The following is an 18,456-nucleotide window of genomic DNA, read 5'->3' as shown; positions in this document are numbered from 1 at the left end:
AAATAGGCAACGTTTCGGGCCGAAACCCTCCTTCAGACTTCTTCAGAAGTATTATTCATATACTTCTTCAGAAGTATTATGTGATTGTGATCCCTCCAAACCTGTTCTACCCATGTACCTGTCTAACCTGTTTATTAAACGTTGGGATAGTCCCTGCCTCAACTACCTACTCTGGCAGCTTGTTCCATACACCCACCACCCTCTGTGTGAAAAAGTTACCCCTCAGATTACTATTAAATTTTTGCCCCTTCACCTTGAACCTATGTCCTCTGGTCCTCGACTCCCTTACTCTGTGCAAGAGACTCTGTGCATCTACCCGATCTATTCCTTTCATAATTTTATACACCTCTGTAAGATCACCCCTCATTCTCCTGTGCTCCAAGGAATAGAGTCCCAGCCTGCTCAACCTCTCCCTATAGCCCAAACCCTCTAGTCCTGGTAACATCCTGGTAAATCTTCTCGGTACCTGTTCCAGGTTAATTACATCTTTCTTATAACATGGTGCCCAGAACTTATCTTTTTTTTTACCTTAATTTTATCCTTGTAATATCATTGCTGAAGTGACCCATTGTCTTGTCAAACACATTTCATTGTACCGCTGACCCTGTGTTAACCAACACATGCCGGACACCTCCGCTCGGTCCGCAATAACCAACCTGACCTCCCGGTGGCTCAGCACTTCAACTCCCCCTCCCATTCCCCATCCGACCTCTCTGTCTCCTCCATGGCCAGAGCGAGCAACACCGGAAATTGGAGGAACAGCACCTCATATTCCGCTTGGGTAGTCTGCATCCTGCGGGCATGAACATTGAATTCTCCCAATTTTGTTAGCCCTTGCTGTCTCCTCCCCTTCCCCAGCCCTCGGGCTGTCTCCTCCCATCCCTCAACCCTCAGGCTCCTCCTCCTTCTTTTTCCTTCCTTCTCCCCGCCACCCCCCATCAGTCTGAAGAAGGGTTTCGGACCGAAACGTTGCCTATTTCCTTCGCTCCATAGATGCTGCTGCACCCGCTGAGTTTCTCCAGCATTTTTGTCTACCTTCGATTTTCCAGCATCTGCAGTTCCTTCTTAAACACATGACAAATAAAACTGAACTGAACTGAACACAACATTCTATATGCAGCCTCACCAACGTCCGATACAACTGCAACATGACCTCCCAACTTCTCCCTTCACCTTGAACCTATGTCCTCTGGTCCACGATTCTCCTACTCTGGGCAAGAGACCCGATCTGTTCCTCTCATGATTTTATACATATTACCCTGAAGTGTGGAATGTACATAATTGAATTAAGAGGAGCTATTACTGCTCTTTTAGGTTCACAAGGCCTCATTTAGATTCTTGCATTCATGTATGCAAATTCTACTTGCTCCTGGCATGATATTTAATTATCCGTGTCCTAACGGCAGCATTTGTAACTGTTCTCTTATGTAAAACTTCCACAAAGGCCATGCCACTATGTTTTGCCATGGGAATAATTAGAATATGGCAAGGTATTGCAGATGATGCTAATGTGCGTATTCTATTCTCTGGATGGATTTTAAACCATTAGTTCAGTTCTGTATCTATCACTGTCTTAACATTGTCCCTGTGGTTCTCTTTGTAGACTTCTGAATATGCAATGCGTTGGAAATTTTCAGATTTTACCTTCTCGTACTCCACCTTCTGAACTGTATTCCTGCTATAGTAAGGATGCCATTAAGCTGGAAAGGATGCAGAGATTTATGAGGATGTTGCCAGGACTCGAGGGGAGAGCTTGGGCAGGCTAGGACTTTACTCTTTGGAGTGCAGGTATATCAATAGATAATAGGTGCAGGAGTAGGCCATTCAGCCCTTCGAGCCAGCACCGCCATTCAATGTGATCATGGCTGATCATCCCCAATCAGTACCCCGTTCCTGCCTTATCCCCATATCCCCTGACTCTGCTAACTTTAAGAGCCCTATCTAGCTCTCTCTTGAAAGCACCCAGAGAACCGGCCTCCACCGCCCTCTGAGGCAGAGAATTCCACAGACTCACAACTCTCTGTGTGAAAAAGTGTTTCCTCGTCTCCGTTCTAAATGGCTTACTCCTTATTCTTAAACTGTGGCCCCTGGTTCTGGACTCCCCCAACATCGGGAACATGTTTCCTGCCTCTAACGTGTACAAACCCTTAATAATCTTATATGTTTCAATGAGATACCCTCTCATCCTTCTAAACTCCCGAATGTACAAGCCCAGCCACTCCATTCTCTCAGCATATGACAGTCCCGCCATCCCGGGAATTAACCTTGTAAACCTACGCTGCACTCCCTCAATAGCAAGAATGTCCTTCCCCAAATTAGGGGACCAAAACTGCACACAATACTCCAGGTGTGGTCTCACTTGGGCTCTGTACAACTGCAGAAGGACCTCTTTACTCCTATACTCAACTCCTATGACCATAAAACACTCTTGACCCTTGACATGGATAGGAAAGGTTTAGAGGGATATGGGCCAAACGTGGGCAGGTGGGACTAGTGCAGGTGGAGCACTTTGCCGGCATGGATGAGTTGGGCCAGTGAGTGACTCCATGCCTATAATAAGTAAGTTGATTTGCACAGCAAGTTCAATGACAGTAAATACAATTGTGTTTATCTCTGATTATAAAGTCTTATCTGTGAATTATACAGTTGTATTTCAGCTTTATAAAGGAAGTCAATCTTGTTTAAAGCTGATTGTAAATGCAGGTAATCCTCTTCTCTTGTTTCCCAGTAGTTATTCTTCATTCATAGTTGTTGTATCAAAAGCGTAATTAGATATTTAATGTTCTGCCCTGCTGCAGGTTACAGGAATACTTCCCAGCCTGTTGGATGGAGAATGTTTCGTGAGGTCAAACTCTCAGTCGCCTGAGATCGGTATTCTGTTTGAAGTGGGCATCACCTACGTTTATCACGTAAGTTGTCCGGTGGTAATTTACTAATAATTGCAACTTCACAACAATATATAAAGCATTTAGGTTCATGGAGTCATCATCGGCAGTCACTGGAAACGTGTATGACTGTCCTCTCTATGGAGGACGCCTGTGCGTGACTTTGTTTAACGTGGGGAGACTGGTGCACAGACAGCCACCCCACGGTCCGTGTTACGACTCCCAAAGCAGACCATAACACCGTCTTTATAGACTGTTTCTTCGAATGCTTATAACTATATATAACCATATAACAATTACAGCACGGAAACAGGCCATCTCGACCCTTCTAGTCCGTGCCGAACACGTATTCTCCCCTAGTCCCATATACCTGCGCTCAGACCATAACCCTCCATTCCTTTCCCGTCCATATAACTATCCAATTTATTTTTAAATGATAAAAACGAACCTGCCTCCACCACCTTCACTGGAAGCTCATTCCACACAGCCACCACTCTCTGAGTAAAGAAGTTCCCCCTCATGTTACCCCTAAACTTCTCTCCCTTAATTCTCAAGTCATGTCCCCTTGTTTGAAACTTCCCTACTCTCAGTGGGAAAAGCTTATCTCATCATTTTAAAGACCTCTATCAAGTCCCCCCTTAACCTTCTGCGCTCCAAAGAATAAAGCCCTAACTTGTTCAACCTTTCTCTGTAACTTAGTTGCTGAAACCCAGGCAACATTCTAGTAAATCTCCTCTGTACTCTCTATATATGGCTTATCAATAGACTCGCCATAGTTATCCGCCAGCAAAATCAAACTCTCCTTAGTACACCTATCAAACAACTCCTGACAAGGAGCCTCAACAAAGTCTTGCACCTTAAATTCCATATCAAATGTAGCACCAAACCACCAGCTAAACTCTGGGCACAAATGCTACCACTAACAGGGAAGAAAAAATTCCCTCACAACACACAGACTTCCTCAGTCACCAGAAGCCTACCAAAAAAAACCCCCAAAAACGTCTAGGGTCCTCACAGCTTAGGACGAGCCCCCATTTTGTTACGACTCCCGAATGCAGGTACTTCAGAGCCGCGTAACATAATTCAAAAACCAGGTTCAAGTTCAAAAATCTTTTAATTATTCAATGGAACACAAAACCCAAACCTGATTTAAACAACCCAGTCAGGGATATGGATGGACTAACAAACAATTAAACAGTGCTCCAGCCAGCCACGTAATGGACCGTCGAACCAGAGACACTAAAACCTGCCTAAAGAGATATAACCCTGAAACAAAATACACGAAAACACTAAGGTCAGCCCTTATCCGTCCCAATTCAATATTTGTTAACAAGGAATGGTGAAAGTACACAAAGTTCTATGTCATGTGGCCAGGCCTTCCTCAGCTCACACCAGCAGGCTGCTCACAAGGCAGGGTCGACGAAGAAGAGAAAGAATCCTGGGAGATTCTGGTATTTAAGCTTCAGATGAGTACCTGACGCAGCTTGGCCAATCGGGTACAGGAGCCTTTTAACCCCTTGATTCCAGACTCACAGCCACGAGGCCTGTACTCGGGAGAGAAACAGAGAAAGGTAAGTACATAGCATTCACCAGGGGGGGGAGCGCCTAACAGTCCTTGACAGATCTGGGTCAGGATCCAGTGGCATGGAGTCCAAGACGACCGGAGACCCTTTTCTGCTGCAGCCTTCATCCGCCTTCCCAGCCGTTGTGACGCTCCACTAAGGTCAGCCATCGTCCTCCGCCTGTTCCACCGTTGAGGTCTTGGTTGGATTGCTCTTTGTCAGAGACCTCCCCCTCGACCTTACCGCCATGGGTGGCCCTACCAGGAGCATAGCTCCAGTCGGCATCGCTCTCAGGATCTCAGGTCCGCACAAGCTTCTCCACCACGACAAGGTGACAATCCACGGAGAAGAATCATACAGCATGGAAACAGGCCCTTCAGCCTAACGTACCCAGACTGACCAACATGTCCCATCTACACTGGTCCCACCTGCCTGTGTTTGCCCCATATATCCCTCTAAACCTGTCCTATCCATGTACCCGGAGTGGGAGATTGCAACCTTCACATGGTCCACCCTGTTTCGACTAATGCAATCAACCCGACGTGCACAAACAAATAGATCAAATAGAACAAGTTGACCGACAACTTTAGGCTGTGCACGCCATACGCAAGAAGAAGATCCATGTACCTGTCTAACTGTTTCTTAAACGTTGCGATAACTGGCTTAACAACCTCCTCTGGCAGCTCCTTCCATACACCCACCACTTTTTGTGTGAAAAAGATATCCTTCAGATCCTACTAAACTTATTCATCAGGAAAAGTAATAGATTTCCAGGGATGGCGAACTGTCATATGCTGAGAGAATGGAGCAGCTGGGCTTGTACACTCTGGAGTTTAGAAGGATCAGAGGGGATCTCATTGAAACATATAAGATTGTTAAGGGCTTGGACACGCTAGAGGCAGGAAACATGTTCCCGATGTTGGGGGAGTCCAGAACCAGGGGCCACAGTTTAAGAATAAGGAGTAAGCCATTTAGAATGGAGATGAGGAAACACTTTTTCTCACAGAGAGTTGTGAGTCTATGGAATTCCTGCCTCAGAGGGCGGTGGAGGCAGGTTCTCTAGAAGCTTTCAAGAGAGCTAGATAGGGCTCTTAAAAATAGCGGAGTCAGGGGATATGGGGAGAAGGCAGGAACGGGGTACTGATTGGGGATGATCAGCCATGATCACATTAAATGGCGGTGCTGGCTCGAAGGGCCGAATGGCCTACTCCTGCACCTATTGTCTATTGTCTATTTCCACAAAGTGAATGATCTACATAACTGAAACAACAGGCAGAGATAGACATTCTTGATTAGTACGGGTGTCAGCGGTTATGGGCAGAAGGCAGGAGAATGGGGTTAGGAGGGGGAGATAGATTAACCATGATTGAATGGCGGAGTATACTTTCTGGGCCGAATGGCCTAATTCTGCTCCTATCACTTAAGAACATGAGATGTTTAGGGTCATTATCATATAGCACGGAATCAGGCCCTTTGGCCCAACTTGTCCATGTTGAACAAGGTGCCCCATCTACACTAGTTGCACCTGCCTGTGTTTAGCCCATATCTCAATAAACCTGCCCGACACATGCGTCTTGGTCAGCATGGAGCAGTTGGGCCAAAGGGCCTGGTTCATGCTCATATGTTCCAGGAGCAGAATGAGGGCATTTGGCCCGTTAAGTCTACTCCATCAATCAATCAATCATGGCTGATCTATCTCTCCCTCTCAACCCGATTCTCCTGCCTTGTCCCCATGACCCCTGACACCCATACTAATGAAAAATGTCTATCTCTGCCTGTTATTTCAATTATGTCTTTCAATCAAGGGTCTCGACCCGAAACGTCACCTATTCCTTTGTTCCATAGATGCTGCCTCACCCGCTGAGTTTCTCTAGCATTTTTGTCTAATTTCAATTATGTAAATCGTTCACCTTGCGGAAATCTATTACTTTTCCTAATGAATAAATATTTAAATGACCGACACCCTCAGTAATAAAGAATTTGTCAATCTCCACCTCAAAAGGTGGGAAGGCGGCCGTTCCTGGCACCCCAAGCCGCTGGGGGTTCTCCCAACGCCGGAGCACCATCACCCGGCGAGAACATCGGGCGCCGTGGCGGCGACTGTGGAGGCCTCAATAGGCCCGACTTTGGGTGGACAAGAGGATGGGGACTGGACTTTGTGCCTTCCCCCACAGTGGGAATCTCTGTGGGGGGATGTTTTTGTGTTGAACTTCTTTTTGAATGCTATGTTGTATTTTTATTAGTGTGCTGCAAGTACATCAGCATTTCCCCTGAATAAGGGGATTAATAAAGTTTAATCTAATCTAATCTAAAAACGTTCCATGCTGTATGACTCTATGAATCTATACATATACCTGTTCAAATGTCTCTTAAATATTGTCACTTTCATGTTCGACTCACAGGGTTTATAATTTACTTTCATTTATACTCATTTCGATTGATTCAAGAGATTCAAGATTCAAGAGAGTTTATTGTCATGTGTCCCTGATAGGACAATGAAATTCTTGCTTTGCTTCAGCACAACAGAACATAGTAGGCATTGACTACAGAACAGATCAGTGTGTCCATATACCATTATATAAATATATACACACATGAATAAATAAACTGATAAAATGCAAATAAACAGATAATGGCCTGTTAATGTTCAGAGTTTTGTCCGACCCAAGTTTAATAGCCTGATGGCTGTGGGGAAGTAGCTATTCCTGAACCTAGTTGTTGCAGTCTTCAGGCTCCTGTACCTTCTACCTGAAGGTAGCGGGGAGATGAGTGTGTGGCCAGGATGGTGTGGGTTCTTGATGATGCTGCCAGCCTTTTTGAGGCAGCGACTGCGATAGATGGTAGGGAGGTCAGAGCCGGTGATGGACTGGGCAGTGTTTACTACTTTTTGTAGTCTTTTCCGCTCCAGGGCGCTCAAGTTGCCGAACCAAGCCACGATGCAACGATGCAAATTACAATGCAGTTAGTTATAACTTGCGATGATCAAACATGACCAAATCAGCTAAGTTAAGAAGTAATCAGCTGCTCTTGTTCTGACTGAATCTCTTTTCCATTTTAGTTAACTGGTCATCGAGGGGATTTGAGCTGTGGCTGGGTCTTCTTGCCTCTCTTTACTGCTGACGGAGTTCCTGTTCCCCACAGGTAAAAAAATGCTTGGATAAATATCAGCTCAGAGAATTTAATGCAAATATATTAGTTTAGTTTAGTTTATTGTTTTTTTATTTAAGCTTTCATTTGTTAGTTTATTGTTATTTGTTAAAAGCTTTTGGTGCGTGCTAACCAGTCAGCGGAAAGATTATTCATTGATTACAATCGAGCCATTTACAGTGTACAGATACATGATAAGGAAGGTAGACAAAAATGCTGGAGAAACTCAGCGGGTGAGGCAGCATCTATGGAGCGAAGGAATAGGTGGCATTTCGGGTCGAGACCCTTCTTCAGACTGATGTGGGGGTGGGAGGGGGCGGGAAGAAGAAAGGAAGAGGCGGAGACAGTGGGCTGTGGGGGAGCTGGGAAGGGGAGGGAAAAGAGGGAGAAAGCAGGGACTACCTGAAATTGGAGAAGTCAATGTTCATACTGCTGGGATGTAAACTACCCAAGCGAAATATGAGGTGCTGCTCCTCCAATTTGTGGTGGGACTCACTCTGGCCATGGAGGAGGCCCAGGAGAGAATTGTGTAATTCCCTGCCACAGAGGGTAGTGGAGGCCAAGTCACTGGATAGATTTAAGAGAGAGTTAGATAGAGTTCTAGGGGCTAGTGGAATCAAGGGATATGGGGAGAAGGCAGACACGGGTTATTGATTTGGGACGATCAGCCATGATCACATTGAATGGCGGTGCTGGCTCGAAGGGCCGAATGACCTACTCCTGCACCTATTATCTATGTTTCTATGTTACAAAGTTCGGATTCGGAATGGGAGGGGGAGTTGAAGTGCTGAGCCACTGGGAGATCAGGTTGGTTGTTGGTACATGTGACTAGTCAGGGGATATGGGGAACAAGCAGGAACGGGGTACTGATTGGGGATGAGCAGCCATGATCACATTGAATGGCGGTGCTGGCTCGAAGGGCCGAATGGCCTACTCCTGCACCTATTGTCTATTGTCTATTGAATGGCGGTGCTGGTTCGAAGGGCCGAATGGCCTACTCCTGCACCTATTGTCTATTGTCAACAGAGAGAGAGTCAATAGAATAGTTTAGTGCAAGATAAAGTCAATAAAGTCCAATCAAAGGTAGTGCGAGGGTCACCAACCAGATAGATAGTAGTTCAGGACTGATCTCTAGTTGTTGGTAGGATGGTTCAGTTGCCTGATAACAGCTGGGAAGAAAACCATTTTTCTCCTATTAATCTATTAACCTGTTAATCTTATACATCACACAAAGTGCTAGTGGAACTCAGCAGCGCAGGCAGTGTCTGTGGAGGGATGGACTGATGGTATTTAGCATCAGTCTGGAGAAGGCTCCCGACCATAGTGGCATAGCATGTAGAAGCACAGCAAAACAGCTCTAGAGATCCAGCTTATATCTAGCCTCGGGTGTACCAGTGTGGGCTTTGCATGTTCACCCTGTGAGTGCATAACGCAGAACTAGATGGGGCTCTTGAAGATAGTGGAGTCAGGGGATAGGATGGGGAGAAGGCAGGTACTGATTATGGATGAATGGTGGTGCTGGCTTGAAGGGCCGAATGGCCTACTCCTGTACCTTTTGTCTATTGTCTATAACAGGTGTGAGCGTGTGATGGATGGTCGGTGTGGATTTGGTGAGCCGGAGGGTCTGTTTCCATACTGTTTCTTTTCATTCAATTCAGTAGAGGTCTCTTGTGCACATAGAAACATAGAAACATAGAAAATAGGTGCACGTCTGCATCTCTGAAGACTGCAGCAGAATTCAATGAATGAAATTAAACCAAATCCTCTTAATAATCCCACCCAAACCACCCCCTCCCCGGGTACTTTCCCTTGCAACCGCTGGAAATGCTTCACTTGTCGCTTTACCTCCCCCCTCGACTCCATTCAAGGACCCAAGCAGTCGTTCCAGGTGCGTCAGAGGTTCACCTGCGCCTCCTCCAACCTCATCTATTGCATCCGCTGCTCTAGATGTCAGCTCATCTACATCGGTGAGACCAAGCGCAGGCTTGGCGATCGCTTCGCCCAACACCTCCGCTCGGTTCGCAATAACCAACCTGATCTCCCGGTGGCTCAGCACTTCAACTCCCCCTCCCATTCCCAATCCGACCTTTCTGTCCTGGGCCTCCTCCATGGCCAGAGTGAGTCCCACCGTAAATTGGAGGAGCAGCACCTCGTATTTCACTTGGGTAGTTTACACCCCAGCGGTATGAACATTGACTTCTCCAATTTCAGGTAGTCCCTGCTTTCTCCCTCCTTCCCCTCCCCTGCCCAGCTCTCCCACAGCCCACTGTCTCCACCTCTTCCTTTCTTCTTCCCGCCCCCCCCCCCCTCATCCCCACATCAGTCTGAAGAAGGGTCTCGACCCGAAATGTCACCTATTTCCTTCGCTCCATAGATGCTGCCTCACCCGCTGAGTTTCTCCAGCATTTTTGTCTACCTCTTAATACCGATGTAATTAATGGCAATTTTTTGACATTCCCAGAAGTGGATTTTTATTTTGAGCAGTCTGCTTCAACTTGGTAACATCATCTAGAATGTAACAAAATTTGCATTTTTTGATAGATAATATTATCACAATTGTCGGTGAAATATGTGCCTTATACCATATATTTCATATCTTTATCTGCAATAAAGAACCTATGAAGTTGTATTAAATGGTGGAACACCTTATGAAAAAGGCTTGGAAGTGGATCCAATACTCACTCGAAGAGGTATGGCATATTAATATTTTTAATGCAGATATTTCTGGTTCCTTCAACTCTGTTCTAATGGTGTTTTTTTTCGCTGCTTCAGCTAACTTTTTAGAGCAGATTTTGGTGTTCAGGAAGCAACCCAAACTCCTGGTGAAGCTGAAACCACCAGCCGGTTACATGAGAAACGTCCTGAAGTAGGTAGCTCTGATCTGTAGCATTTGCTGTATATAGCAAGGTTTGCGTACTTGCCTGCTTCCCCACCCTAGTCATCGTACTAGTTTCACTGTCATCCTGTTAAGTTTCACTGTCTGTATAACTCACCTAGTCCTCATCTACCATGGACCATGGATCACCTTTCCCTTGATCATCGTGACTTTTTGTACATCTTTCATTCATTTGTACTACTTACTTTCTATATCTCTCGCTTCCCTTTCCATTGACTCTCAATCTGCAGGTCTTGAACCGAAACGTCACCTATTCCTTTTCTCCAAAGATGCTGCCTGACCCGCTGAGTTACTCCAGCACTCTGTGAAACGTCACCTATCCATGTTCTCCACAGATGCTGCCTGACCCGCTGAGTTACTCCAGCACTCTGTGTAACGTCACCTATCCATGTTCTCCACAGATGCTGCCTGACCCGCTGAGTTACTCCAGCACTCTGTGAAACGTCACCTATCCATGTTCTCCACAGATGCTGCCTGACCCACTGAGTTATGGTGCAGCAGCATCTGTGGAGCTAAGGAAATAGGCAACGTTTCGGGCCGAAACCCTTCTGGAAATAGGCAACGTTTCGGGCCGAAACCCTTCTGGGTTTCGGCCCGAAACGTTGCCTATTTCCTTAGCTCCATAGATGCTGCTGCACCCGCTGAGTTACTCCAGCACTCTGTGAAACGTCACCTATCCATGTTCTCCACAGATGCTGCCTGACCCGCTGAGTTACTCCAGCACTCTGTGAAACGTCACCTATCCATGTTCTCCACAGATGCTGCCTGACCCGCTGAGTTACTCCAGCACTCTGTGAAACGTCACCTATCCATGTTCTCCACAGATGCTGCCTGACCCGCTGAGTTACTCCAGCATTTTTATCTACTTTCGATTTTTCCAGCATCTGCAGTTCCTTCTTAAACATCAGGCTGTGGGTGTTATCTTGATATGGATAAAGGATTGGTTAACTAACAGAAAATAGTGAGTTGTGGTGAAAAAGTCCTTCTCAGTTCTGCAACAGAGATTGATGTTGGGATTTTAACTATTTACCATATAGGCAGGAACGAGGTACTGATTGGGGATGATCAGCCATGATCACAGTGAATGGCGGTGCTGGCTCGAAGGCCGAATGGCCTACTCCTGCAACTATTGTCCATTGTCTATAATGGTTTGATGGTACTGTACTGTCATGTGTACCCAAGACCAGTGACATTGTTTTTTGGCAATCCTTCCATACATTAGGCACACTTATAATAAGCACAAGAGTGTAAGACAGTAGACCACTCTGAGAGTGTACACAAAAGTCGCCATGTAGCAGTCTTCAAGTCAAGTCAAGTTTATTTGTCACATACACATACAAGATGCACAGTGAAATGAAAGTGGCAATGCCTGCGAATTGTGCAAAACAACAGAACAGAACAGAACAGAACCAGTATTTACATTTTATAAAAAATAAAAAGACACAACACAATAGTAAATGAGTATATGAAACCAGAGCACCTGGAGTAAACCCACACAGTCACAGGGCGAACGTGCAAACTCCACACAGACAGTACCCGAAGTCAGGATCGAACCCAGGTGTCAGGTGCTGCTCACCACTATACCACAGCAGAAGAAGTGTAACTATATTTATATTTATATTTAACTACGGCCCGAGCTAACCTGAAGAGAGGCATCAGACAGGCCAAATCAGCCTACAGGAGGAAGATAGAGGACCACCTGGACAGTAACAACAGCAGGCAGGTGTGGCAGGGGATCCAGTATCTCACCAACTACAAGACCAACCTTGGAGCTGCTGAAGGTGACGCCTCGTTGGCAGAGGAGCTGAACCTCTTCTTTGCTCGCTTTGAAGTGGAGCCACCCGAGACAGCCACATCACACCACATGGTCCACAGCAGCCTAACCCTCAAGATAGAGGAGCATGAGGTGAGGCGCACGCTGCGGGCCATCAATCCAAGGAAGGCTACTGGACCCGACGGCGTCTCTGGACGCGTGCTGAAGGACTGCGCAGACCAGCTGGCTGGAGTCTGTACGAGGATTTTCAACCAGTCTCTGGCCCAGTCCACTGTCCCACCCTGTCTGAAGTCCTCCACCATAGTCCCCTTGCCCAAAAAACCCCACATCTCCAGCCTCAACGACTACCGGCCAGTCGCACTCACACCAGTGGTGATGAAGTGTTTTGAAAAACTGGTCCGGGGTCACATCACATCACTCCTGCCCCGAAGCTTTGACCCCCACCAGTTTGCGTATAGAGCGAATAGATCTACAGAGGATGCTGTAGCCACAGCTCTCCATGCTGCACTGTCCCACCTGGAGCAGCCGGGGAGCTACGTGCGGATGCTCTTTGTGGACTACAGCTCTGCTTCTAATACCATCCTTCCCCACAAACTGGGGGACAAACTGGGGGACTTAGGACTTCCACACTCCACCTGCATGTAGATAAATAGCTTCCTGTCGGGTCGCAGCCAGAGAGTCAGAGTGGGCCATCACACATCCACGGCCCTCAGCCTCAGTACCGGCTCTCCACAGGGCTGCGTGCTGAGCCCCCTGCTCTACACCATCTACACACATGGCCGCACCCCCGCCCACCACAGCAACACCATTGTCAATTCGGATGACACTACGGTGGTGGGACTCATCTCCGGGGGGGACAAGTGCGCCTACCGGGATGAGGCGGAGCAGCTGACAGTGTGGTGTGGAGAAAATAACCTGCTCCTCAACACCTTAAAGACCAAGGAGATAATAATAGACTTCAGGAAGAATAAAACGGACATGGTACCATTCATTATCAGACAGGGACTGTGTGGAGAGGGAGGCGGATTTCCGCTTCCTGGGAATCCATATTGAGGAGGACCTGACGTGGAGCGTGAACACCTCTGCGCTGCTGAAAAAGGTCCAGCAGAGACTGCACTTCCTGAGGGTGCTCAGGAAGAATAACATCAATCAGAGACTGCTGCTGTCCTTTTATCGGTGCTCCATTGAGAGCATCCTAACATACTGTGTATGCGTGTGGTACACCAGCTGCACAGCGGCTCAGAGGAAAGCGCTCCAGAGGGCCATTGACAACGCCCAGAGGATTGTCAGCTGCCCTCTCCTTACCTTGGAGGACTTACACAGTTCCCACTGCATCAAAAAATCCCAGAGTATTATAAAGGACATTTCCCACCCCGGACACTCCCTGTTTGAACTGTTGCCGTCAGGCAGACGGTACAGATCTACAAGGACAAGGACAAACAGACTTGAAAACAGTTTTTACCCCACTGCTATAAAGGCACTAAATGTAGCCGCCAAGGAACGCAGGGGCGATACATACTAAGGGACTGTGGTACACTGTGAAATCCACAGAAGGATGTAGGGCTGGGTGTTTATGCCTGCTATTTTCATCATATTTATTTTAGTTGTTTATCTTTTTTTAATATTTTACCTTGTATGTATCGTTAGCTTTTAGAAATGTTTGAATGGTGCACTGACTGGCTGACATTTTTAAATTTCGTTGTACATGGTTCATGTTACAATGACAATAAAGAAACTATTCTGTTCTATTCTATATTTTGTACGACAGAACATACTGCGTTACGAGGGCTTGGAGCCCGACTTACAGGAACTACTGCGTGGCAAAGTAAATGGGCAAATCTAAACGGTGTCAAGTTGGGAAAAGGGGAAGTACAACGGGATCTGGGGGTCCTTGCACATCAGTCTATGAAAGTAAGCATGCAGGTACAGCAGGCAGTGAAGAGAGCGAATGGCATGTTGGCCTTCATAACAAGAAGAATCGAGTATAGGAGCAAAGAGGTCCTTCTGCAGTTGTACAGGGCCCTAGTGAGATCACACCTGGAGTATTGTGTGCAGTTTTGGTCCCCTAATTTGGGAAAGGACATTCTTGCTATTAAGGTAGTGCAGCGTAGGTTTACAAGGTTAATTCCCGGGATGGCGGGACTGTCATATGCTGAGAGAATGGAGCAGCTGGGCTTGTACACTCTGGAATTTAGAAGGATGAGAGGGTATCTCATTGAAACATATAAGATTGTTAAGGGTTTGGACACGCTAGAGGCAGGAAACTTGTTCCCGATGTTGGGGGAGTCCAGAACCAGGGGCCACAGTTTAAGAATAAGGGGTAAGCCATTTAGAAGGGAGACGAGGAAACACTCTTTCTAACAGAGAGTGGTGAGTGTGGAATTCTCTGCCTCAGAGGGCGGTGGAGGCCGGTTCTCTGGATACTTTCAAGAGAGAGCTAGATAGGGCTCTTAAAGATAGTGGAGTCAGGGGATATGGGGAGAAGGCAGGAACGGGGTACTGATTGGGGATGATCAGCCATGATCACATTGAATGGTGGTGCTGGCTTGAAGGGCCGAATGGCCTACTCCTGCACCTATTGTCTATTGTCCATTGTCTTGATGCGTCTGGACAGAGTGATGAGATGGAGTATTGCACGCCGTTTGGTCTCATTGAATGGGCAATATTTTATTGGAGGCAGTCCAGGGATACTTTTCTCGGTCGATTCTGGGGAGAAGGGGTTGTATTTGAAGAACCATTATAGAGTCATAAAGCTGCATAGCATGAAGACAGGCCAGGTGGTTAAAAATGATGCAGCTTTACAGGAAAAACAGACGCAGCTGGAGTCTGAATGCAGTGGAGGCCAACTCACTGGATGTTTTCAAGGGAGAGTTGGATTTAACTCTTCAGGCTAACTGAATCAATGGATATGGGGAAAAAGCAGGAAAGGGTGATTTTGGGTGATCAGCCATGATCATATTGAATGGTGGTGCTGGCTCAATGGGCCGAATGACCTACTCCTGCACCTATTTTCTATGTTTCTAACTCAACAAGCTAGGCAGCATCTCTGGGGAACATGAATAGTGAAGTTTTGTGTCGGGACTCTTCTTCAGGCATTGCGGGGGATGTGGGGTTGAGAAAGCCAGTTCTCACCTTCTCTCCTGCCCCGACAATTAGGCAGCAGGAAGGGTCCTGACCCTAAACTTCACCTATCCACGTTCTTCAGAAATACTGCTTGACCCGTTGAGTTAATCCAGCACTGTGTAAACAGTAAATCAGCCTTTCCAGCCCCTTGCTTGTTGGGGTCCAAGTCCATAACACCCTGAAAGTGGCTACCTCAGTAGATAGAGTGGTAAAGAAAGGAGATGGTATGACAAGAGACAATAGGTGCAGGAGTAGGCCTTTTGGCCCATCGAGCCAGCACCACCATTCAATGTGATCATAGCTGATCATCCATACTCCATACCTCGTTCCTGCCTTCTCCCCATATCCCCTGACTCCGCTACCTTTAAATCCTATCCAACTCTCTCTTGAAAGCATCCAGAGAATTGGCCTCCACTGCCTTCCGGGGCAGAGAATTCCACAGACTCGCAACCCTCTGTGTGAAAAGGATACTGAGTTGGATGATCAGCCATGATCATATTGAATGGCGGTGCAGGCTCGAAGGGCCGAATGGCCTACTCCTGCACCTATTTTCTATGTGTCTATGTTTCTATGTTTTTCCTCATCTCCGTTCTAAATGGCCCGCCCCTTATTCTTAAACTGTGGCCCCTGGTTCTGGACTCCCCCAACATGGGGAACATGTTTACGCTTGCTTTCATTGCGAGGGACAATGAGTATAAGGGTCAGGAAGTCTCGGTGCAGCTTTCTAGGGCTATGGTCAGGCCGCATTTGGAGTATTGCGTGCAGTTCTGGTCGCCCCCATTACAGGAAGGATGTGGAGGCTTTGGAGAAGGTGCAGAGGAGGTTTACCAGAATGTGCTGGATTAGAGGGTGTTAGATACAGGGAGAGGTTAGACAGACTTGGATTGTTATCTTTTTGAAAGACTGGAGGCTGAGGGGAGATCTGGCAGAAGATTATAAAACAATGAGAGGCATAAATAGGGTAGACAGCTGAGTTGTTCCAGAACATTGTGTTTTGAGTAGAGCATAAATATTAGCAAGGGTTGGACGGCTTGCAGTTATTTTCTCTATTCTGCATAATTTGAGGGTGGTGTAGAAACATAGAAACATAGAAAATAGGTGCAGGAGGAGGCCATTCGGCCCTTCGAGCCTGCACCACCATTCATTGTGATCATGGCTGATCGTCCCCAATCAATAACCCGTGCCTACCTTCTCCCTATATCCCTTGACTCCACTAGCCCCTAGATCTCTATCTACAATACATTACAGCCTTATTCTAAAATTGATTACAGTCATTTTTTTTTATCATCAATCTACGCACAATACCTCATAATATAAAAGCGAAAACAGGTGTTTAGTAATTATTGCAAAATAATTAAAAATAAATAAGTGAAATATCACATTTACGTAAGTATTCAGGCCCATTGCTGTGACTCTCAAAATTGAGCTTTGGTACATCGTGTTTCCATTGATTATCCTTGAGATGTTTCTACAACTTGATAGGAGTCTACAAGTGGTAAATTAAATTGATTGGACATGATTTGGAAAGGCACACACCTGTCTATATAAGGTTCTACCGTTGACAGTGCGTGTCAGAGCAAAAACCAAGCCATGAAGACGAAGGAATTGTCTGTAGACCTCCGAGACAGGATTGTGTTGAGACACAGATCTGGGGAAGGGTATAAAACATTTTTTGGAGCATTGCAGGACCCGAAGAGCACAGTGGCCTCCGTCATTCATAAATAGAACTTTGAAACCACCAGGACTCTTCATAGAGCCTGGCCAAATTGAGCAATCGGGGGAGAAGGACCTTAGGATAGAGACTTACTAACATATTCAGGGAAGTGACCAAGAACCCGATGGTCACTCTGACAGAGCTCCAGAGTTCCTCTCTGGAGATGGGAGAAACTTCCAGAAGGACAACTATATCTGCAGCACTCCACCAATCAGGCCTTTATTGTAGAGTGGCCAGACAGAAGCCACTCCTCAGTTAAAGGCACATGACAGCCCGCTTGGAGTTTGCCAAAAGGCACCTAAACAAGATTCCATGGCCTGATGAAACCAAGATTAAATTCTTTGGCCTGAATGCCAAGTGTCACGTCTGGAGGAAACCAGGCACCGCTCATCACCTGGCCAATACCATATCTACGGTGAAGCATGGTGGTGGCAGCATCATGCTGTAGGGATGTTTTTCAGCGGTAGGAACTGGGAGACCAGTCAGGATCGAGGTAAAGATGAACGGAGCAAAGTATAGAGAGATCCTTGATGAAAACCTGCTCCAGAGCGTTCAGGACCTCGGACTGGGGCAGACGTTCACCTTCCAACAGGACAACGACCTAAAGCTCACGTCCAAGACAACGCAGGAGTGGCTTTGTGACAAGTCTGTGAATGTCCGTAAATGGCCCGGCCAGAGCCCGGACTTGAACCCGATCGAACATCTCTGGAGGGACCTGAAAATAGCTGTGCATCGACACTCCCCATCCAACCTGACAGAGCTTGAGAGGATCTCCAGAGAAGAATGGGATAAATTACCCAAATACAGGTGTGCCAAGCTTGTAGTGTGATACCCAAGAAGACTTGAGGTTGTAATCACTGCCAAAGGTGCCTCAATAAAGTACTGAGTAAAGGGTCTGAATACTTATGTAAATGTGATATTTCAGTTATTTATTTTTAATAATTTTGCAAAAATTTCTAAACACCTGTTTTCACTTTTTTATTGCGGGCTATTGTGTGTAGATTGCTGATAAAAAAAAATGAATTTAATCCATTTTAGAATAAGGCTGTAACGTAACAAAATGTGGAAAAAGTGAAGGGGTCTGAATACTTTCTGAATGCACTGTAACTCTCTTAAATCCATCCAGTGACTTGGCCTCCACTGCCCTCTGTGGCAGGGAATTCCACAAATTCACAACTCTCTGGGTGAAAATGTTTTTTCTCACCTCAGTCTTAAATGGCCTCCCCTTTATTCTAAGACTGTGGCCCCTGGTTCTGGACTCGCCCAACATTGGGAACATTTTTCCTGCATCTAGCTTGTCCAGTCCTTTTATAATTTTATATGTCATTGCCACAGAGTCTGCAAAGCCAATGGAT

The 18,456-nt window shown here is 46.4% G+C and overlaps 1 protein-coding gene across 2 annotated transcripts in view; it reads left to right on the top strand.

The window, feature by feature from the left end:
- Nucleotides 1–18,456, top strand: part of nphp1 (nephrocystin 1) — a 105,015-nt gene that overhangs the window by 59,838 nt on the left and 26,721 nt on the right. For both annotated transcript variants that reach the window (XM_033022019.1, XM_033022020.1), the window contains 4 exons: nucleotides 2,799–2,909; nucleotides 7,506–7,588; nucleotides 10,208–10,284; nucleotides 10,367–10,460. In XM_033022019.1, coding sequence (XP_032877910.1) covers nucleotides 2,799–2,909; nucleotides 7,506–7,588; nucleotides 10,208–10,284; nucleotides 10,367–10,460 — 365 coding nt within the window. The remainder of the gene's footprint in view (nucleotides 1–2,798; nucleotides 2,910–7,505; nucleotides 7,589–10,207; nucleotides 10,285–10,366; nucleotides 10,461–18,456) is intronic.

This window comes from Amblyraja radiata, chromosome 5 (assembly GCF_010909765.2).
Source record: "Amblyraja radiata isolate CabotCenter1 chromosome 5, sAmbRad1.1.pri, whole genome shotgun sequence".
Lineage (NCBI taxonomy): Eukaryota > Metazoa > Chordata > Chondrichthyes > Rajiformes > Rajidae > Amblyraja > Amblyraja radiata.
Note: the sequence above shows the minus strand (reverse complement) of the source record. Positions and strands in the feature narration are given on the sequence as shown.